This window comes from Oryctolagus cuniculus, chromosome 18 (genome assembly GCF_964237555.1).
Source record: "Oryctolagus cuniculus chromosome 18, mOryCun1.1, whole genome shotgun sequence".
Lineage (NCBI taxonomy): Eukaryota > Metazoa > Chordata > Mammalia > Lagomorpha > Leporidae > Oryctolagus > Oryctolagus cuniculus.
This window is the reverse complement of record NC_091449.1, coordinates 68,985,550-69,006,992: the sequence shown is the minus strand read 5'-3', so window position 1 is coordinate 69,006,992 and position 21,443 is coordinate 68,985,550. Positions and strand designations below refer to the sequence as shown.

Sequence of the window (21,443 nt, the reverse complement as noted above, 5' to 3'; positions counted from 1 at the left end):
AGGCCGCGGGGCTGTTTCTGGTGCCCTGGCCCTTGGCCACAGCCTCTCACCACCTACAGGCTGGCAGGGGTGCTTAGGCAGAGCAGCCGCACGGGAGGCCTCGGGCCCGTCTCTGCCGACCCTTAGAAGATGGAGGTGCACTGGTGGCAGCAGGGCCCCAGGCTACAGCCTGGATCAGGTCATCCCCAGACAGCCAGCCGGGGCCACTGTGCCTGCCCCCTCCATAGCGCGCACCCTGCTGCTGCCCCTTTGGGGCAGGTGTGGCAGGGCCAGGCCAGCAGCCACCAGAGGGACCTCGCGTGACCCTGCCTCTGACCTCACTGCAGGCTGGCCACGGGGCCCCAGGACCAGGTCCAGAGGCTGTACCGTGTCCACTCCTCTGGGACTGCACTGCTTTCTGGGGTTGTGTGGTGGGGCAGCCCCAAATATCCTCCACAGCCCTGCAGTTCTGGGCCCTGTTCCCCGAGTGCCTGCTGACTGCTGGCCACAGGGCAGGAGGAGCCTGTGGCACTGCTGCAGGAATGGCTGCCCCTCCCCCTTGCCCACCCTGTTCCTGTGGCCAGGGCCAAGCACAACGAAAATCCATCTGCAGAGACAGGGTCTTGGCCAGGTCTTGGGGGCGGTGGGAGCTTGGGTGAAAGGCCTGGGGGAGAGCCCGTGAGCCCCGTCCCGTCCAGCATGCCAGGCTGCACCGAGCTGCCCCCTCTGAACTGGGATTCCGGGCCTCCCAGGCTGCGCCCCAGATGATTAGCTGACCGCCTGTCCCCACCCCTCACCCCCGGGGCTGGAGCTCCTGAGGTCCCCCCGCTCTCCCCTCGCCCGGGGGAGATGCGGTGACGGGACGGAGAAGGTGGCCCAAGCCTGGGGTCCGAATCCAAGGGGAGAAACCAGTTCCCAACTCTCTATGGAAGAGAACGAAGTTCCTTGGCGGGGAGTTGTCCCAACACCACGTCCCAGCTGTTTCCCAGAGCCACCCCCGCCCCACTCCGCGCCCTGCAGGGTCCTGCCCCGTACAGCACCCCGTGCTGCCCTCCACAGCCCAGTGGCCCCTGCTGCCTGCCCCCATGCCCAGCCACATGGCTCCCACCCGCTCAGCCCACCAGGGGGTGCCCGGGCACAGGTGACACCAGCACACTTCAGTCCGCGGTTCCCATGGGGACACATTTCTTTCGTTCAGAGAAGAGGTTCATCTGTGGGAGCAAAGGTGGGGGCGTGAAGGTGGGACGCGGGAGACCCCAGGGGGGCTGGGGGCAGCTCCGGCTGAGCTCACGGTCGCCCGTACATGTCTGCCAGCCGGGCAAAGCGCGGGCCCCAGTCCCGGAGGTAGTCGTAGTCCTGGTCCTCGTCCCCCTGGCTGGACAGGATGGAGCTCAGCGTGCCCGCCACGGAGCCGTCCCCCTCGTAGTCGTAGATGAGAGCTGTGTCGTAGGGCGGCACGCCAGGGTCGCTGTCTGCAGCAGCCAAGCCCTGGGGACAGGCGGGGAAGCTCGGCCAGGTGCTGGCACAGGGCCAGCGGGGGAGGGGGTCTGTGGCCTTCCCCAGGGCTCCTAGGGCCCCCTCCCGTCCTGCCCAGCGGCGGCACTGCACCCTTGGCCCTGTCCTGCAGTCCTGCCCGCCACGAAGCCAACCTGCGGTACCCCAGACGTGCCCTCCTGCCCCACGCGGCCAGCGCCGGCTACCCCGGCAGGCTCCCTCCAAGCTGGGCCCTACCTGTGCCGCAGAGGAAGGGGGAGCACCCGCCTCCCGCCCCAGCAGGTCTCCCACGCTCTGGCCATGCCCCGTGGACACATCCCTAACGCAGTGTCCATGCGGGTGGCTGAGAGGCCTCCAACAGCCAGCACAGCCCTGGGGACGTTCTGACGCCCCTGTGGTTAGGGACGCGGGAGAAACCCGGGGCAGCGCCCTTCCCACTGAAGTCCACAGAGACGGGGTTCCCAGGCTGAGGCTGACCTCGCCACGGTCCACGTTCTGACCAGGGCCAGGCAGCCTCCCCAGGTCATCAGCTGCCACAGGCTGGAAGCCGAGCCTGGACCCCTCTCTATGGGTCCCACCCCTCCTTGGGAGCCTCCCCAAAGCTCAGGCCAGGACCCTACTGGTGAGCCCACTTCCCTGTCGGCAGCCATGGTGGCCGCAGGACCCAGGCCAGCAGAGTCGGGAAGCTTAGTGCCGGGTACACGTGTGTGCAGATGTCTGCACGGGCGAGTGGCCAGGTGCGTCTATGCGCAGGTGCGTACGCGTTCCTCCCCCTCCCCTCCCGGTGGCCACCTACCTCCCTGATGAAGCTGGCGATGTCAGCGGGGCTGGCCCGCTGCCCCCGGGGCGGCAGGGGGCGCCCGCGGCCGTAAGGGGCGTCACGGCGGAGTGGTGGCCGTCCCAGGCCCAGGGGGAGGCTCGGTGTGGCCAGCTCCGCAGGGGAGCGTAGCTGGTTTATGTCGTAGGCATCCTGGGAAGACGCAAGGTCACCGGGAGGGAGGCCCAAGGTGCCAGGCCCGTCCCCCTGCCCTGCCTACCCCCGGCCCTCTGGCCCTCCCTCCCCGCCCTCCCCCGGCCCTCTGGCCCTCCCTCCCCGCCCTCACCTGGTCCTCCTCTCCGCCACCCTGCTCGTCGTAGTTAAGGACGTTGTCCCGCAGGTCGTCTTGCGGCTGCGCCAGCAGAGCCTTGTCCCGCACCGCCGGCCGCCGCCGCGCACGGCGCGCCGCCAGCAGAACCAGCACTGGGGGGAGGGGCAGGCGCGTGAGCCGGGCCGGGGGCGCTGGGCGGGGCTGCGGGGTAGGGCCACGATGACGCAGGGGCGGGACACTCACGCAGCAGCACCGCCACGCTGGCCAGCACGACGACCAGGGCGCCCAGCCCGACGCCCGCGCCCCCGGCCCGCAGCGCGGCCGCCCCGGGCAGGCAGGCGCCGTCGGGGCCGCAGCGGCACACGGACACGTTCAGCGGCTGCTCGCGCTGCAGGGGCGGCTGCCCCGAGTCCCGCAGCAGCAGGCGCAGGCGGTGCAGGCCCTCGGGGAGCGGCTGCCGCGGCCGCAGCCGCGCGTGGCTCACTGCGGGGGTGGCGAGGTCAGTGGGGCGCACCGGTGCCGGCCTCGGGTCCCCGCCGCCCACCCGGCCCGGCGCGCACCGTTGACCTGGCTCAGGCTCCAGTTCCCGCCCAGCTCGGGCGCGCTGGGGCTCAGCTGGAAGACGAAGGGGGCCCCGTGCGGGGGCAGGTCCTCGTCCGTGGCCCCCAGGAGGAGGCCGGCGCCCAGGTGCGGCTCGCTGCACAGGCTGTCCTGCGGCGGCGGGGCCAGCGCGGGCGCGTGGTCGTTCACCTCCAGGATCTCCACGGACAGTGTGCCGGTGGCCGTGCGCGGTGGGGACGCTGCGGGCAGGGGGGCAGCTGGGCTTCGCGGCCCGCCCCGCCCCCCACACGCCCGCCTGCCCAACCCCCGGGGCCAAGCCTCACCATCGTCCAGGGCCAGGATGACCGCCCGGTACCAGCCGTCCTTGAGGAAGGGAGAGGCCGGGCTGAGCACGCGCTGGGTCAGCACCCGGCCGGTGGCCGCGTCTACCCGCAGCCAGTCCTCGGGGTCGTAGTCCTTGGAGTAGCTGGTGGGGGAGGGGAGGATGGGGTGCCCACCCATGCATGCACACACGTGAACACGGGCGCCCACGCATGGAGTCTTCAGCATTCACGGGAAACGCGGGTTAGGAGGCCCGATAAGCACCACAACAAAGGTATCATTTGTTTTCCCACAAACATTTTAAGAGGCTTTGTGCGAACTCCAACTGGGCACACGCAGGCCGCGGGCACACCCGCCCAGCAGGTGCTGAGCCTCGGACGCCCTTCTCCAACCACCTGGGGCTGGGGTCCGTCACCCACCGACAGTCGGGCGAGGTGAGGTTGCAGCAGGAGGTGAGCCGCCCAGGGACCCTGGTGACTGGCAGCCTGGGTCTCTCGTGGCTGTGCCGGGCCCATGCAGACCCTGAGCGGGGAGAGGTGGCCGGCACCCACCGTCCCCAGGAGCAAGGGCGCCTGAGCAGAGCAGCTGACGTGGGCTGGGGCCAGGGTCACCCCAACTCACACATGTGGCGCACCAGATGCTTCAGCCCCACCCACCCCCCACCCCCCACCCCCCGCAAACCCTGGCCCCGGACTCTGGGGGGGCGGGGCACCCGCGGGGAGGGGCTGCAGGCAGCGGAGCTGACCTGAGTCTCTGCAGCTGCCGGGTGTCTGGGTCCCGGGCAGAGAACATGGCCACAGGAGTCCCCGGGGGCGCGCCCTCGGCCAGGCTGGTCCGCAGGGGGTTCTCCGGGAACACAGGGGCCTCATTGGCGTCCTGCACCCACACGGTGACCCTGGCCTGGCCCCGCACGGCCCGGGGTGCGGCCGCCTGCAACGGGGCCTCGTTCTGCACCAGCACCTGGAGCTCGTGGCGTTCCCGGCTCTCGTAGTCCAGGGGCTGTGGGAAGGAGGATTCCGTGGGGGCGCTTCCCGGGGTCCCGAGAGCCCCCGCTTCCCTCCTTCCCCTTTTGAACCCTGAAAAACTAAAATTATGGAGGAGAAAAGCTAATAAAATGGGGGCCGGCGCTGTGACACTGAGGGTTAGGCCAGGACCGGTAACGCCAGCGTCCCGTATCACAGAGCCAGCCGGAGTGCTGGCTGCTCTGCTCCCGGCAGCTCCCCGCGCGTGCGTCTGGGAGGCGGCAGAGGACGGCCTGGGTGCTTGGGTCCCTGCACCCATGCGAGAGACCCGAATGATGCTCCTGGCTCCGGCCTGCCCAGCCCTGGCTGTTGTGGGCATCCAAGGAGTGAATCAGCAGATGGGAGCTGTCTTAACCCCTGCCCACAACTCTGCCGTTCAAATAAGTAAGTAAATCTTTAAAAATTAGAATAAGATGAACTGAACACCCATCACTCAAAATCGGGTGCTGTGTGGTCAGTGTCGTGTGTCTCGAGGCTGGCCGCTCGAGGCGCGGCTGTGAAGGGCTAGGGGGCTCGGCCACAACTTCTCACCTGGGCAGTGTTTCCAGCCCACCAGACCCCGCTGTCCCCAGAGCCTGGAGCTTTGGGCATCTGGACCCATCTCATGCACGCCCCAGGTGTGGGTCTCCCCCGGGGGCTGAAAGGGGACAGCATCCAGCAGGGCGGGCCCCCCACCCTGTCTGCAGTCCCCAAGGCCTGGGACCCTCCTCGTCCTGGGCTCCCTCCCTCCCCGGAGCTCAGGGGCCACGGGGGGGGGGGTCTCACCTTCACCAGGGAGAGCACGCCCTCGTTGGTCTTGGGGTCCGTGCGGATGGCGAACTGCCCATCGGGGTCACCTCCCAGGATGGTGAACCTGGCCGCCCAGTTCGGGGAGCCTGGCAGGTCCCTGTCCTCCACCTCCAGCCGCCCCACGTCCACTCCACTGACAGCCTCTGTGGCCTCCATGAAGAACTGGGGGAGCCCAGAGCCCGTCACCCCCGGGGTGGGGGCAGTGTGGCCGGCTTCCCGGGGAGTGCCCCTCCCTGGGGCTGTCCACTCCCACTCTGCAGCCAGCGCCTGCCCTCGCCTTTGCCTCCCGAGTCGCTGCCTCGTGGGTCCCCGCCTGTGCCCCCTGCTCCGAGGCAGGACTGGCTTGGGGGAGGGGAGAAGTGCCCTCCCGGGCCAAGAGCACCTGCCCAGGCGACCCCCAACTCAACCCCGCTCCCCATACAGGACTCCTCCCACCCGCACCAAGGCCCCCGCCGTCTGCCAGGACCCCCAGGAGGGAGGTGTGCAGGGGTGGGGGCAGGCACCTCATCCCTGGTGAACTCGGGCGCGTTGTCGTTGATGTCATCCAGCGAGATGATGGCCGAGGCCGTGGCAGTGAGGCCATCCCCGGACATGTCTGCCACCTGCAGGGTCAGGTTGTACACGGCCACCACCTGGTGAAGCAGTGACATGAGGTCAGACAGGGCTGGGGGTCCACAGGGGACCACGCAGGGCAGCCTGGGGTCAGAGCCCAGCACGAGGACCCGGCAGCCCCACCACCCCAGGGGCACCCACTGAGGACTCCTGGGTCACACGCAGAGGGCCACGGCAGCAGCTGGCAGCGAGGGGTGGGGGTCTCGCTGTGCCTGTCCAGCCGTGGCTCCAGCAGGGGCAGAGCCGGGCCAGGCTCAGCGCCAGGGACTCCCTCACCTCCCGGTCCAGCCCGACTTGCACCGTGCGGATCTCCCCCGTGTGCTCGTCGATGCTGAAGACCTCGGGGGCGCCCTGCTCCAGGATGGAGTACCGGAGGGCCGCGTTGTCCGTCTCAGGGTCATCGGCGTCCGTGGCCTCCGCCTTGGTCACGTAGGTGCCTGGAAGGCCGGGGAGCAGAGGGGCCGCTGCGCTGGGTCTGGCTGTGTTTTGCATCCTTGAGTTCACTTCAAGCACGAACCACGAGGCGTAGGGCGCTCCCCACCGCCCCCTGCAGCCCAGTGGCCCTTGCTGCCGGTGAGCTGAGCTGAGCAGAGACGCAGGGCAGGCTCAGCGGTGCCGGGTTCAAGTCCCGGACGCCGGCTTCTGTTCCGGCTCTCTGCTCGTGCGCCTGGGAAGGCATTGCAGGCTGGCCCGAGAACCCGAGCCCCTGCCACCCACGTGAGAGGCCCCTGCCACCCAGCTTCGGTCTGGCCCAGCCCTGGACCCGTGAGAAGTGAACCAGTGGGTGGAAACTCTCCATCACTCTGCCTCTCAAATAACACAGAAGTCGTCTTAAAAAGAGAAGCAGCAGCTTGGGGCCAGCGCCGTGGTGTGGCACGTTAATCCTCCACCTGCAGCGCCGGCATCCCACATGGGTGTCGGTTCGAGTCCCAGCTGCTCCACTTCCGATCCAGCTCTCTGCTAAGACCTGGGGAAGCAGCAGAAGATGGCCCAAGTCCTTGGGCCCCTGCACCCACGTGGGAGACCCAGAAGAAGCTCCTGGCTCCTGACTTCGGATCAGCACAGCTCTGGCCATTGTGACCATCTGGGAGTGAACCAGTGGATGGAAGACCGCTCTCTCTCTCTCTCCCCTTCTCAAATAAATAAATAAAATCTTTAAAAAAAAAAAAAAAGCAGCAGCTCAAATACAAGGTTCTAGCAGGGACCGCAAGCAGCAGGGTCAGACAGGCCAGCGGCTGACCCCGGCCCCAGGGAGGCAGAGGATGCAGCCAGGGCAGGGCCCACCCTCTGCTGCACCAGGGGGAGAGGGCTGCCTGGGAAGGTGCCCACTTCTGCTCCCTCTTTCCCAAGGAGAATCGGGCCTGAACCCCTGCCCCACCCAGGGCCGCTGGGGAGCAGCTGCCATAGCTCTGTGCACCGGCCACATGTGTGGGGAAGGAGGCCACCGCAGGCCAAGGCAGTCAGGGCTGTGTGGGGACCCAGGAGCGAGCTGGCTCCCGGCAAGCCTGGGCCCCGTGACAAGCAGGGCGACACCTGGCTGTGAGAAGGGCGCTTGTGTGGAGGGCGGTGAGCGATCCTGAAACACCGGCCCGGGGCCAGGATCCTTCCACAGAGAAGGAGCTACAGGGGCCGGTGCTGTGGCACAGTGGGTTAACGCCTGGCTGCAGTGCTGGCATCCCATTTGGGTGCTGGTTCTAGTCCTGGCTGCTCCACTTCCAACCCAGCTCTCTGCTGTGGCCTGGGAAAGCAGTGGAGGATGGCCCAAGTCCTTGGGCCCCTGCACCCACGTGGGAGACCCGGAAGAAGCTCCTGGCTCCCAACTTCAGATCAGCGCAGCTCCGGCCATTGAGGCCAACTGGGGAGTGAACCAGCAGATGGAAGACCTCTCTCTCTCCTCTCTCTCTTTTTTATTTATTTATTTATTTATTGACAGGCAGAGTGGACAGTGAGAGAGAGACAGAGAAAGGTCTTCCTTTGCCGTTGGTTCACCCTCCAATGGCTGCCGCGGCCGGCGCACTGCGCTGATCTGAAGCCAGGAGCCAGGTGCTTCTCCGGGTCTCCCAAGGGGTGCAGGGCCCAAGCACCTGGGCCATCCTCCACTGCACTCCCTGGCCACAGCAGAGAGCTGGCCTGGAAGAGGGGCAACCGGGACAGAATCCGGCACCCTGACTGGGACTAGAACCCGGTGTGCCGGCGCTGCAAGGCGGAGGATTAGCCTAGTGAGCCGCGGCGCCGGCCTGTAACTCTTTCTAATAAATAAAATAAATATTTTTTAAAAGAAAAAGAAAAAGAAAGGAGCTGCAGAGCAGGCTGGGAGTGGAGGGGCCCTGAGGGGGGGAGGGGCGATGAGCATGGGCAGACGCACACACCAACACGCACCTGCACCCACGCCCACCTGTGCTTGTACCCAGGTACACGTCCCACGTGCACATCACGCCCTCTTCACTCACGCCTACACCCAGCACACATGCCCACATGCCTGTGCACTCTCACACGCACACGTCCCACATGCCTACAAGCACCCATGAACATGTCACGCGTGCACTCACACCTACACACTCACATGCACACATCCCACACTCCTCCATGCCCTTGCTCCCACAGGGGCGCCTGAGGCCGCGTGGAGCCCCAGGGGCGGGGATGTGACACACGGAGGCCAACCGCAGGGCACTGCCACCACCGCTCCCGCCCACCTTCCCTGGGGTCTGAAGCTCCCACACGTTAAGCAGGGCAAAGTAAAAAGCTCGCGGTTTTCTCGCAGTTTGTAAAAAGTGAAAAACAAAACAAGGGTCAAAGGGAAAAGAGGCCGAGTGGCAAAGAGAGCTCCGCCCCCCTCCGGATCCCCGCGGGCACCCGAAGGGAGCAGAGGACGCGCGCGGGGCGGGGCTGCCCGAGACCCCCGCGGGCACCCGGAGTGAGTGAGCGGAGGACACGGGCGCGAGCTGGGGCCGCCGGAGACCCCCGCGCGCCCGGGAAGTGAGCGGAGGACGTGGGCGCGAGCCGGGGCCGCCGGAGACCCCCGCGCGCCCGGGAAGTGAGCGGAGGACCCGTGGAGCCGCCCCGACAGGGCGTGGCGCCCTCCAGCCCTGCCTGCGCTTGGGGTCGGTGTCCGCGTGGCTCCGCCCCCAGCCCCTCTGCGCAGCTGGGCAGCTGCGGCCTCACCTGGGGCGGCGCCCTCCAGCACGCGGCCCACGAAGACCTCCCGCACGAAGGCCGGCCGGTTGTCGTTCTGGTCCACGACCACGATCTCCAGGTCCGTGGGGTCCTCCAAGGTGGACCCTCCCAGGTCCAGCGCAAAGGCTCTCAGCTGTTGAAGCAGAGCGGCTCCTTCGGGCGGTGCCGGCCGCTGGAGGCCCCGCCGGGCGGGGGACGCCGGCACCACGCCGGCCCCTCGGGGCCGGCTGCCCGGCGCTCACAGCAGCCTTCGCGGCCAGTCGGGGGCTCCCCACCGCGTCCCCGACTCTGCGCCCCGTGGCCGGCGCGCCCTGGGCACAGGTGTTCAGCATCGGCTCGGGGCGCGGGGCGGCCCTCCTCCCTGACAGCTCTGAGCGGGAACGCGCCCTGGGCCTTGGATGAGGGCGTGGGGCCGCCGGGCAGCAGGAATTCTGCTTATGGAGGGCAGAGGGCGCTCAGAGGGTCCCGGCCGGGCGGGGGCGGGGCTGTCACCTGTGTGCGGCCTCCTTCCCAGCCCTCCTGGGCCTGAGGGGCGGCTTCCCCGGCTGGCGCTGCCTTGATCCCCACCCCCACCCCACCCCCGAGCAGAACCGGGATGAGCAGCCTGGCCTGGGTTAGGGGCTGCAGCTGTGCCGCTCTTCAGACCCAAGCCCCTCCACCACGGGCCCTCTGTGTGCCCATGCGCTAAGTGGGACTGCAACCCTGCCCCTGCCCAGGGAGCCCTGCCCCGCGGGAAGGCAGGGAGGGCAGCGGAAGCCCACCCTGAAGCGGTCGGTCTGCTCGCGGTCCAGCATGGCGTTGAGGTAGACCTTGCCGGTGAACTTGTCGATGGAGAACACGCCCCGGGGCTCCTCGTCCACGCCGGGCCCCTGGATACTGTAGAGGACACTGCCCAGCGGCTGCTTGTCTGACTTGATCTGGGGTGGGAAACGGGGACACTGGGGTCTCCGGCCTCCAGGGACACCCCTTGGTGTACAGGACGCGGGGGGCGCACCCAGGACCCGAGGCAGTGTCTGCCCAGTGAACCACAAGCTCCCGCCCGGACGGGTCTGCAGGAGGCTCCAAGCCCCACTGCCAGCCCAGGTGAGAACCCCGAGATGCGTCCTGCCTGGGCCCCCAAGTGCAGCTCAGACCCTCAGGACACCCCACCACCTTCTCCCTCGCCCCCTCACCTGCACCAGCGGGTAGGGGAGGCGCTTGTGGTTCTCGGACACGCTGATGGGGGGGATGACCCACGCTCTCCGCACGCGGCTCAGTGCCCCGGCCCGGCGCCAGGGGTGCAGGGTGCTGGGCCTCCAGGACTCAGGGACCCCCAAGGACAGGCCAAGGCCCTGCAACACACAGCCCAGTCACAGAGCACGGCCACACAGGAGGGACCCCGGTACAGGGCAGGGATCCCCGCCTGGTGCTGAGGCTCGGGGAGGCTACCCTGGGCTCCTTACCCTGGGCTCAGGAGGCGTGTGGTCACCTCAGGGAGCCCAGCAGCCACACCCCAAGCATCGAGCCCTGAACTCCCCTGCAAGTGGGTGGGGTACAGGGAGCTGCGCAACCGTGCTGGTCACCCGGCGGCCTGGTCTGGGATCCACTGCCCCGCCCAGAATCCTGTGGAGGCCAGGGCCCTGGACAGATGGACTTCTCAGGGCGGGGCGCCTTGCGAGCCCCCCAGGTGGTCGGGTGGAAACGTCTACACAGGAGCACTGCCGGCCCCAGCTGGCCCCCCCCCCCCGATGGGGAAAGTGAGGCTTCCGAGGCCACGGCAGACCAGTAGTGGCCCCAGGACACAGTCCACATTCCCAGAGATCTCTGCAGTTGCAACTATGTGGCCTGGGGGCCGGCGTCGTGGCGCAGTGGGTGAAGCTGCTGCCTGCGATGCTGGCCACTCCGATGGGAGGCACCGGTTCAAGTCCCGGCTGCTCCACTTCTGACCCAGCTCCGTTAGTGCACCTGGGAAAGCAGTGGGTGATGGCCCGAGTACCTGGGCCCCTGCACCCGCGTGGGAGATGCTCCAGTCCAGCCCACACCTGGCCGTGTGGCCAAAGGGGAGGGAAACGTGGGTTGGAAGATGGATTTCTCTCTACCTTTCAAATAAACAAATCTCTAGCACAACATATGTGGCCTGGGGACCCGGCTGCTTCCCTGGTCCCGGCCGCGGGGTGTGTATCAGGTCCCCGGCCGGGACCAGTGTAGGAGCCTCTGGCCTGGGTGACCGTCGCACCTGCTGCCCGCTCCTGGACTCACAGGGGAGCTAAGCTGGGATGGGCTGTGCTCTCCGGATGCACGTGTGCCCAGGCAGCCACGCGGCTGCTCCCGGAGGACCCGGTGCCGAGGGCCACGAGACCCCCTGCCTGCCGCCTGAGAGCTGAGTGAGGCTGCGGGGCCGGCAGGGCGGCTCCCGTAGGAAGGCTGGGCTGGCCGGCCTCGGGGAGGGGCTCGCAAGGCGGGGGCTGTGAGCAGCGCCCCCAGCAAGTGCAGCTGCTCTGTCCCGCCGCCCAGCCCTTTGGAGGACTTCCCGCCCACCCACAGCCTCGGTCAGTCCCGTGGGAAAACCGTGGTGCTCGGAGAACTTGCCCTCTGCCTCACTGAGCGGGTGGCCAGCAGTGGGGCGCCGCACCGGCTGCCCGGGGTCATTGCCAGGCCTGGCTTCAGAGAGGGGTCGCCGGCCTCAGCCTCCCTGTGCAGGGGGCAGGTGGGTGGGAGCCGGGGAGCTCACAGACCTTCTACCTGGTGCCACAGATCTGTGCCAGCCTCACTCCCAGTGCCAGAAGCAGGTCCCACCCGCCTCCTAGGAGCGAGCGCTGGGGAGCCCCGGAGGGGCGTGCTGGGGCCACTGCACCCGGCCTCCCTCTGCAGGAAAGGGGCCATCCAGGAGGGGCTGGTGACAGAGGGCATGGGATCCGTGCCCACTGGGGACAGGGCACAGTGGAGTGCAAGGTGCAGCCCTCGTGCGGGGCCGGGCAGGAAGGGAGATGCCAGCTCCTCTCACTGGGTGGGTGGGTGTCCCGGGACAAGGGTGGGGAAGGCCCCGGGCCCTGACCCCAGCCCCAGAGGAGGGCTGCACCTCGCACTGCACTGCCTCCTGTCCCCGTGGGCACGGATCCCACCCCTCTGCTGGCAGTCGTCCACGCCAGGGCCAGCCTGGCGAGCTCCGCTGCCCACCTGCATGGGTAGCTGGGGCCTCCCGGGCTGGGAGCCCAGGCCACGGCCGTCCTGTCACAGACGGGAGGCGGGGAGGTGAGGCCGAAGGGTTCTGGGGCCGGTGCCTCCCTCACCCCCGGATGCTGTACTGACAGATGGCAGTGCTGGCCTTGCAGCCTGCCCCAGCCGGCCCGGCACAAGCCACTTCCAGGCCAGGGCGTGTTCCTGCCAGGACACACCTGCCTGCCCACTCAGGGGCCTTGGTCACAGGCTCAGCGGCACGGGGGCTGTCCTGGAGCCATGCTGCGCCCTGATACACACCCCGCGGCCCCCAGTTCTCACAGCCCCTGCAACTGAGGGCTCAAAGCCATGTGGGGCCTGAGCCCCAAGCCAGGCTGTGAGCTGGCACGGAGGCAGCACGGGCACTGCAGAGCCCGCCTGGCCCGCACCCACCCCCTGGCAACTCCCCAGGGCAGAGCTGGGCAGAGCCTGGGAGTCCTGGGCCCCCACCACTCACAACCCAAGTGCACAAGGTCAGTGGAAGCCACAGAACCAGATGAGAGGCTGCGGTGGGTGTGGTGGGTGGCCCTGCCCAGTGGTCCCAGATGACTCCGGCTCCCACGGCATCTGTGCAATGTGTCCCTTGTCCTCTCGGGACTGAGGAGCCGCCCTGGAGGGCTGGGGACACCAGTGTCTGAGGCAAAGCCGCCCGGCACAGCCGGTTCTCATGGCCTCCTGCACAGGTGCCTTGCTCCCCAATGGCTGCCAGAGACACCCATCTCATCGCTCACCCTGCCCTTGGCCACCAACCCTAGAGACCCTGGGCCAGCGCACTGAGCCACACTCCTGACTCCGCTCTGCCAGCTGGGAGGGGCTTGCCGCAGCCACCACCGACCGGGCAGCACCCTTGGCCGGCCTCTGACCAAAGCGGTGGCCGGGCACCGGGCCTGGCTAGGGGAACTGGGCACTCTGGAGGCTGGGCCGGCAGCGAGGAGTCCGGGGTCCCTCGGCTGAGTGGACGCAAGCCCACTTCCTCTCGGCACAGAGTGGACGGGGCCAGTGGCCTCTCTGGGGCTCCCGCAGGCGGCTGATGGGGTTCCGGTGGCAGAGGCTGTGACGAGAGGGGCAGGGCTGTGGCCTGGATGAGCCTCTGCCAGGAGCACCCTGGGTGTGCGAACCGGGGCGGGGGCGGCGTCTTCCCCTCCCACCTGGCCTGAAGCCTGCCAACCAAACGGCTCTGGCCGAATGGGCTTGGAAGGGTCCCGGGGCTGCCTTTTGATCTTGCACTCTGGGGGCGCGCTTGGGCAGGGACGAGAGCCCCTGGCTCCCACGAGCTCCTCGGCCCCAGTGCCTCCCCCAGCTGGAATCCGGGGCCTCCCCATTCCTGGAGGGCCAGGATGGGCCCAGCTGTCGGGCTGGCTCAGGGTGGCCAGGCATCTCCCCTGTGGACCGCGCCCTCTCCAGCTGTTGCAGGCCTTGGAGAAGGGATGTGGGGGGGCAGGGGGTGGGGTACAGGGCACCTGTTTCCTCCCATCCCACCGTCCCGCCCCCTGACAGCACAAAGGCCTCCCCCTAGGCCCGGCCCCCGCGGTCCTCGCCCACAAAGCCCAGTCTTTCAGACGCCTTGAAGCCGCCTGCAACCTGCTCAGGCCTGGGCCCCTCCCAGCAGGCCGGGTCGTCCACTGGGGTGGGGTCCCAGGGGTCGGACGGCGTGGGTGCAGGGGCAGGGCTGCCAGGGACGGTCCAGGCCCGCTGGAGTTGTCCTGGGGTTTCGCAGGTGACCGCTGAGCTGCGGCCTGGGGGCTCTCAGAGTGTGAGACACACACAGGGCAGGGTCCTGGCAGATGGGTCCCGGAGGGCCTGGGAGCTCATGGGAGTGGGAAACTCAGGAGGCAGCCCCCCGCCTGGGGGAGGGGTATTCTGCAACACCCCCCACCGCCCTGCGAAGGCTCGGAGGGCAGGGGTCCGGGGAGGAAGCGCAATCCCAGAGAGCCCCGGGGTCGGTGCGGGGGAAGCGGCTGGAGCGTGGGACTGGCTGCCCCACGGGGCCGCTACGCAGGGTCTGCCTGGCCTAGGCCTGGCCTGGCCCAGGGGCTCCGTGGGAACCGGAACAACTCAGGAGACCCTGCAGTAGGTGTGGGAAGGAGCCGGGCCCAGTGCTGCCGGACCGCCCTCGAGCCTCAGCAGACGGCCCCCCGTGCTCAGCGTGGGGGCCCTGTGTCCCATGACCGCGTCGCCGTGGCCACAGCCTCCACGCCCAGCGCAGCCCAGCAGCCATGGCCCTGTCCAGGCGGCCCCAGGAGCCCCGGCCAGGCGCGTCCCCAGGAAAGGCCACTTCCAGACCGAGTTCCTGTGGGCAGCCCACAGCTGCTCCTCATCCAGGACTAACAGGGCGGGGGCCGACTTGGGCCACGGTGGGCGGGGTCCCCGTGGACACAGGGGCCAGCTCCCCCTGGCCTCCCCAGGACTGGCAACTCCAAGCCCCTGCCAGGCCGCTGAGGCCCTGCCCTCACCTCCGAAGCCTGCAGGGGTCGTGGCCGGCCCCTAGTCCGGCAGAGACCCCCTACATCGGTGTCCGGCTGGAGGCAGCACCACCGGCCCCTCGGAACCGGGCACAGGCCCCCTCAGCGCCCTGGACAGTGCGGCCCGCGCAGGCGCCCACGCGCACCCCGCGAAGGCAAGGGCCGCGTCCCGGGGCAGCGGGCGGCGCTCACGTCGGGCAGGGAGCCGCAGCGTGCGTGCCTTACCTGGGCCAGCAGCCCGAGCGCGAGCAGCAGCGCGGCGTCCATGGGGCCGACGGCGGAGAGCGGCCGAGAGTCCGGGCCCGGCGGCCGGCGGAGCGGTGCCTCGAGCGGGACCCGGACTCGCGCGGCCAGGCTGAGTGACAGCGCAAGTGCGCGGGGCGGGGCCGGGGCGGGGCCGTGGGCTGAGTGACAGCGCAAGTGCGCCCGGGCAGCAAAGGGCAGGGCCGGGAGCGCAGCCGGGGCGGGGCCGAGAGCTGAGTGACAGCGAAAGTGCGCCCGGGCAGCACGTGTGCGGGCGGGGGCGGGGCCAAGGACTCCAGAGGCGCGTGGGGCTTGGCGGGGCGGGGCCCAGGGCTGAGTGGCAGCCCGTGAGTGTCGGGGGCGGCGCCGGGGAGGAGCTGAGTGACAGCGCCCGCCCGCGGGGGTCTCAGGGAGGTCAGTGCCACAAGAATCGCGAGGGGCGCCGAAAGCCAGGAGTGCTGGGGGCCTGGCTGGGTTCTGGGGGGATGGCTGGGGACTGGGGGCATGGCTGGGGGCTGAGGGCTAGAGGCTGGGGGGATGGCTGCGGGCTGAGGGTCTGGCTGGGGCCTGGGGGCTGGGGGCTGGGGACCTGGCTGGGCGCTGAGGGGCTGCCTGGGAGCTGAGAGGCTGGCTGGGGGCTGGGGGCTGGCTGGGGGCTGGTTGGAGGGTTCGTTGAGGGGCTGCCTGGGGACTGCGGGCTGGCTGGGGGCTGAGGGCTGAGGGCTGGGGTCCTGGCTGAGGGTCTGGCTGGGTTCTGGGGGGATGGCTGGGGACTGGGGGCATGGCTGGGGGCTGAGGGCTAGAGGCTGGGGGGATGGCTGCGGGCTGAGGGTCTGGCTGGGGCCTGGGGGCTGGGGGCTGGCTGGGGGCCTGGCTGGGGACTGGGGGCTAGCTGGGGGCCAGCTTGCCTGTGCTGCTCATGGCGCTCACCTGGCCGCTGTGGCCTGGGGGCCTCTGCACGGCTGCTCCTGGGTCTGGGGGTCTCTGCTTGGCTGTCCCCAAGGGGCTCCCTGCTGCCTCTGGATGACCCTAGTGCACCCTGACCCCCCCACGGGTGCAGGGCCCCCACCAGGGCTGAGCGCTTCCTGCTGACTCCGGGGCCGAGCCCCAAGTGTGGGTGTGGGCAGGGGGCTTCACGCAGGTCCTTGTGCTGGGGCAGGAACTTGGGGCAGCCGGCCGTCCCCAGAGGCCAGCAGAACGTGTTCTCCAGGGAACGGGGCCCCGGGCAGGCTGGGCAGGCGGCTGTGGCTGGCTTGGAGCGGGTTCTCGGAGGTGTGGGGGGGGGACTGGCTGCAGAACACCCAGCCGGCTCTGGAGCTGGCCGCTGACGCCATCGGTCCTGGTGGCCAAAGGCTCCCGGCTGGCCGTGTGGTCCTGGAACGCGCCCAGGGGGTGACGGCCAGAAGTCTTCGGGCCCGGCCACCCACGTGTGCACCTGGATGACGCCCTGGCTCCCTGGTGGCCCTGCGGGGCGTGGGCCAGCGGAGAGCAGACCTCGCTCCAGCGGATCAATGAAGTCGATTGGAAAGTAACCGGTGGGCCTGCACTTGGAGCCGGTGGGCGGGGCGGGGCCACAGCACAGGTGAGTGGGCGTGGCCCGGCAGCTCCCTAGAGGGCTCCTCCTGCCCCCCCCACCCCGTCCCCCCACCTACGCTGCCCTGGGGTGCTGGGTCCCTCGAAGGCCCCACACTTCCCCAGCTCCCTCGGGCGCCTCCTACCCCCACCCCTCGGCCCAGTCCCCAGGGACAGGGGGCCCCTCACCCTTACGGGGGTGCCCAGCGAGGGGCGGCGGGGGTGGGGCTAACCTTTACAACGTTCTCACTAGGAGGGCGTCGGGGGCGGGGCGAGCCAGTTTGCCCGGCACCCGAAGGCCAGCTCTGCCCCGGCCAAGGGGCAGGTGGTGCGGGTGGGCCCCTGGCAGCTCCTGGGGCCAGCACCGGCCTCACCCTGGACATAGCCAGACTTGGTGTCCCCAAGGACACTGCGGGCTGGGGGTGGCGAGCGGCTGCAGCGGGGGATGTCCCGGGGACCAGCAGGGGCAGCCGGGCAGGCGGAAGGTCCGGGCTGCCGGGAGCCCTCTGGAGGCCACGGGGGCCCAGGACAAGCGGCCCCGCAGGTGCGGCCGGAGTGAGTTCAGAGCTGACCTTCAGCCTCGGTTCTGCAGGGGGTCCTGCGGGCGGCTGCAGCTCCTGGCCCCCTAGCTTCCCTGGGCGGCTGGCGGAGCCCTGGGGGAGCGCCCCATCCCGGCCACACCCGCCAGCGCCAGCAGGGGGCAGCGTGGCTCCAGGGACGCCTGGCAGGCGGCAGGGACGGACCGGCCTGGATCCAGGGCCCTCGGTCCCCAGGGCCCAGCCCGCCTCCCTGGCCTACCCGGGCGGTTCTGGCCCACTCAGACTCTGCGCCTGCGGCTCCAGCCTATAGGGAGGGAGGAGTAGGGGCTGCAGCCCACCAGCTGTTGGGACCCTACACAGACCCGAGCAGCTTCCCCCATGCCCCAGCCCTGCCTAGCCTGGCCTTCACCCCAGGGCTGACCCCAGGGGTCACAGCAGCAGGGGCCTGGGAGCTACGGAGGGTGTGGACTTCTATCTGCTGAGCCAGTGCCCGCCCCCTCGCCACACGCCCCAAGTCTGCCTCGGTCAGCTCTCCGGCCACCCCATCCCTCCTCTGTGAGGAGGGGGGACGCACACCTGGGGGGGCCTGGCTGGTAGGAGTGGGGTGGGGCTCCCTCGTCCTGTCACAGGTGCCGGCAGCCCTGGGAGGGGGCAGTGTGGCCGCAGGACCACAGAACCAGGGTCCTGGAGCTCAGTCACCCAGCCGGCGCTGCCTGGCCCTGCCCCGGACGCTGCTGGCTCTCGGTTCTGAGTCAGCCGTCTCCCGGGGGCCCAGGGAGGGATTCTGTGTGAGACGCCTGGGGGCATGGGCCCCAGGAGTGGGGGGGCCCCCGGCAGTGGCGGACCCTGGCCCAGCAGAGCAGCGGGAGGGGGAGGGGCCCTGGGTGAGCCCCGCCCTTTCAATCAGTGTCCAGTGTGGTGACTCTGGAGCGAGGAATCCCAAAGGGCTAAGCGGCTGCTGTGACAGAATCAATCCAACCCCCGGCCCCTGGGGGGCGGCCCGTTCCGGCGCCTCCGGGATTCCGCAGCGCTCACGCGGCCAGGAGACCCGGGGCCTCCAGGGTTCCACGGCGCTCACGCGGCCAGGAGACCCGGGCAGGGGCCGGCAGCCGGCCTGGGAAAGCAGCAGACACTGGGCGAGGCTGCGTCCATGGCACGGCCTGGGCTCCTCCCGGCTGCAGCCAGGCTGGCTCAGCGCTGGGAACGCTGGGAGACCAGCACACTCGTCCTGCAGCCGCGGCCATCGCCACTCACTGTGCCGGGCTGTGAGCCCTTGGCCAGGGCACTCGGGGTGCAGGCTCGCTCCCTGCTGTCCACACGGCCGGATGGGCGGGCTCTGTGCCCTTGGCCAGGGCATGTGGGGTGCAGGCCCCCCTCCCCGCTGCCCACGTGGCCTCCAGTTTCTCCTCCAGGCTGCTGGGCTGAGCACGGGACCTCAGACCAAGGAGGCTGGAAGCCTGGTGCAGCGCGTGCAGGCAGGGGCAGCGCCTCCAGAAAAGCAAGTGGTCAGCGCGGGCCTCCAGCCCCTCCCTGCTGGGGCAGGGAAAGCAGCGGAGGGTGGCCTGGGCCCCTCCCGCACGCGGGAGACCCCGAGGAAGCTCCTGGCTTCAGCCTGGCCCAGCCCCGGCCGCTGCGGCCATGGAAGCCCTCTCCCTCTGTCCCTCCCTCCCGCTCTGTAACTCTGATTTCCAAATAGCCAACATCCATGTTTCTATAAAGGTGAAGCATTTGAGTACATTAAAATATACAAATTCTGTGCATTTGTAGACAGCACCAAGGAAGCAAAAGACACGCGTGTCACTCACGTGCAATCAACGGAAACATGAAGACGCCCAGCAAGAGAAGATGCGCAGATCCTGAGCCGGCTGCTTGCAAGCACGAACAGCACACGCCCAGGGGACAGCACACGCCCAGGAGCCCCAGGCCAGGGCCACGTGACCGCGAAGGCCGCAGAGGACTGCGCACAGCTCCGTGGGCTCTGCTCCCCGAGGCTGACAGAAACCAAAGCGGCAGACCCCCGGCAGCCAGGGCGCCCCCTCCCCACTGCGCACTTCCTGCTCCACCTCGGTCGCCATCACAGTGCTGCCCGGTCCATGCACCTGCTGGGAAGTGTGGGTCCCAGGCTGGGCCTGGTGCCAGCTGCCCCCAGCACTCCCCGACCTTCCCCCAGGTCTGGGGCTCAGGGGCCGGCCTGTGCTGTTCATGACACCTGTGTCAGTGTGTGTGCGCATGCGTGTGCAGGGGGGCAGTCGGTCGGCCAGGGTCTGGAGGTTTCTGTCGTGGCCGCTGTGAGGAAGCTGACCGGCCACTTGACGGCCTGCAGCCACGGCACCACAGCACAGGGGCAGCGGGGACCTGCCTGTGAGCCGAGGACAGGGCCTGCCTGTGGGACCCAGCTTGTGTCCGCGTGGACCCTGGGTGGCCAAGGGCTGCCAAAGGGACCTGCAGGTGTGGCCAACCCCTGAGCCTGGGCCTGCACCTGCTGCCCGGTACCCTGGGGACATGTGGTTACCTGTGCACACCCCCAAGAGCGACCCAGACGCCGCCTGCAAGAACTCACTCCTGGCACACACACAGGCATGCACTGCACACACTCCTGGCACTCACACAGGCGTGCACTGCACACACTCCTGGCACTCACACAGGCGTGCACTGCACACACACACTCGTGGCACACAGGTGTGCACACACACACTCCTGGCACTCACAGGCGTGCACTGCACACACATACTCCTGGCACTCACAGGTGAGTACACACATATTCCTGGCACTCACAGGTGTGCACACACACTCCTGGCACTCACAGGTGTGCACACACACATACTCCTGGTATTCAAAGGTGTGCACACACACACTCCTGGCACTCACAGGCATGCACACACACACACACCTGGTATTCACAGGCATGCACACACTCCTGGCACTCACAAGGTGTGCACACACAGGTGTGCACACACAGACTCCTGGCACTCACACAGGTGTGCACACACACTCCTGGCACTCACAGGTGTGCACACACTCCTGGCACTCACAGGCATGCACACACACACTCCTGGCACTCACAGGTGTGCACACACACACACTCCTGGCACTCGCAGGCATGCACACACACACACACTCCTGGTATTCACAGGCGTGCACACACACACTCCTGGCACTCACAGGTGTGTACACACATATTCCTGGCACTCACAGGTGTGCACACACACACACTCCTGGCACTTACAGGCATGCACACACACACTCCTGGTATTCACAGGTGTGCACACACACTCCTGGCACTCACAGGTGTGCACACACACACACTCCTGGTATTCAAAGGTGTGCACACACACTCCTGGCACTCACAGGCGTGCACTGCACGCACACACTCCTGGCACTCACAGGTGTGCACATACTCCTGGCACTCACAGGCATGCACACACACACTCCTGGTATTCACAGGTGTGCACACACTCCTGGCACTCACACAGGCGTGCACACACACCCTGAGGAAGAACTCACTCCGATGGCTCCGTGCCCGAGGCAGGCAGCATGGGAATCAGGCCCCGCTGAGCCCAGGCTGCGTCTCGGGGACAAGGGGTGGCCTGGAGCAGACACCGAGTGGGTCCTCGCCTGCTCCCCACTCGGGCCTCAGAGCCAGGCCTGGGGCGGGCAAGGACGCTGGGCCTGGCCCTCCTTCCAACGTGGCCAGAGCCTCTGGTGAGGGGAGTGGACACAAGGACCTGGGGCCACCCCACGCTCCCAACTCCAAGGGCCGGCCGGGGCCCACCAGGCTCCACACCTCTCTCAGCATGGACAGGGCCCTGGGACCCGCCCGTGAGAGACAAGGGCCAGGAAGGGCCCCGTCCGTGGGCCTGCAGCCTGCGCTGGGCTGGGGTCCGAGCTGCTGATCCTTGAGACCCCCACTTTCACAGGCGAGGTGGGCGCCGTACACAGCACACCCCGGGGGAGGCATGGTCTTGGCCTCACCCCTCGCAGCATGGGGCTGGTGACTGGCTGGGCTCCCAGGCAGTGGACCGCTGGGTCTGACCGCCACTGCTCACCTCCCCCGTGCGGCCGGCAGCCCCTGGGCCTGGCTTCTCATCCTGAGCTCGGCTGTGCTGTCACCGGTGGCTGCACACAGGATGCCTGTGCCTGCCCTGGATGAGCAGGTGCAGTGGTGGGGGGCCACGCAGGGGAGGACACGGGGCTGCCAGGCCACAGCAGCCCGGCTAGAGAACCCTGAGAAGACCACTGTGACCCCTTCCCCTCTTCACGGCCTCGAGAGGTGGACCCTGGCTCCGCCCCTCCCTGCACAGTGGTGGAGGCTGGTGGAGTCCCCATGCTGTCCCCAGCTCCCCCTCACCCGCTGGGCCCTGAGAACCCAACACAACCTCCCTTCCTATAAGT

General features: G+C 68.8%; 1 protein-coding gene across 1 annotated transcript; it reads right to left on the bottom strand.

The window, feature by feature from the left end:
- Positions 1 to 1,140: 1,140 nt before the first annotated feature.
- On the bottom strand, positions 1,141 to 15,068 carry CDH15 (cadherin 15). Its single transcript, XM_051830616.2, has 14 exons — positions 14,923 to 15,068; positions 10,213 to 10,371; positions 9,802 to 9,957; positions 9,029 to 9,173; positions 6,143 to 6,303; positions 5,758 to 5,886; positions 5,231 to 5,416; positions 4,189 to 4,442; positions 3,446 to 3,588; positions 3,122 to 3,361; positions 2,805 to 3,044; positions 2,577 to 2,713; positions 2,270 to 2,443; positions 1,141 to 1,467 (listed from the first exon to the last, which is right to left on the bottom strand). Exons 1-14 carry the CDS (start codon positions 14,962 to 14,964, stop codon positions 1,267 to 1,269), a joined length of 2,367 nt encoding a protein of 788 aa, XP_051686576.1. The 5' UTR covers positions 14,965 to 15,068; the 3' UTR covers positions 1,141 to 1,266.
- Between the last annotated feature and the right edge of the window lie 6,375 nt (positions 15,069 to 21,443).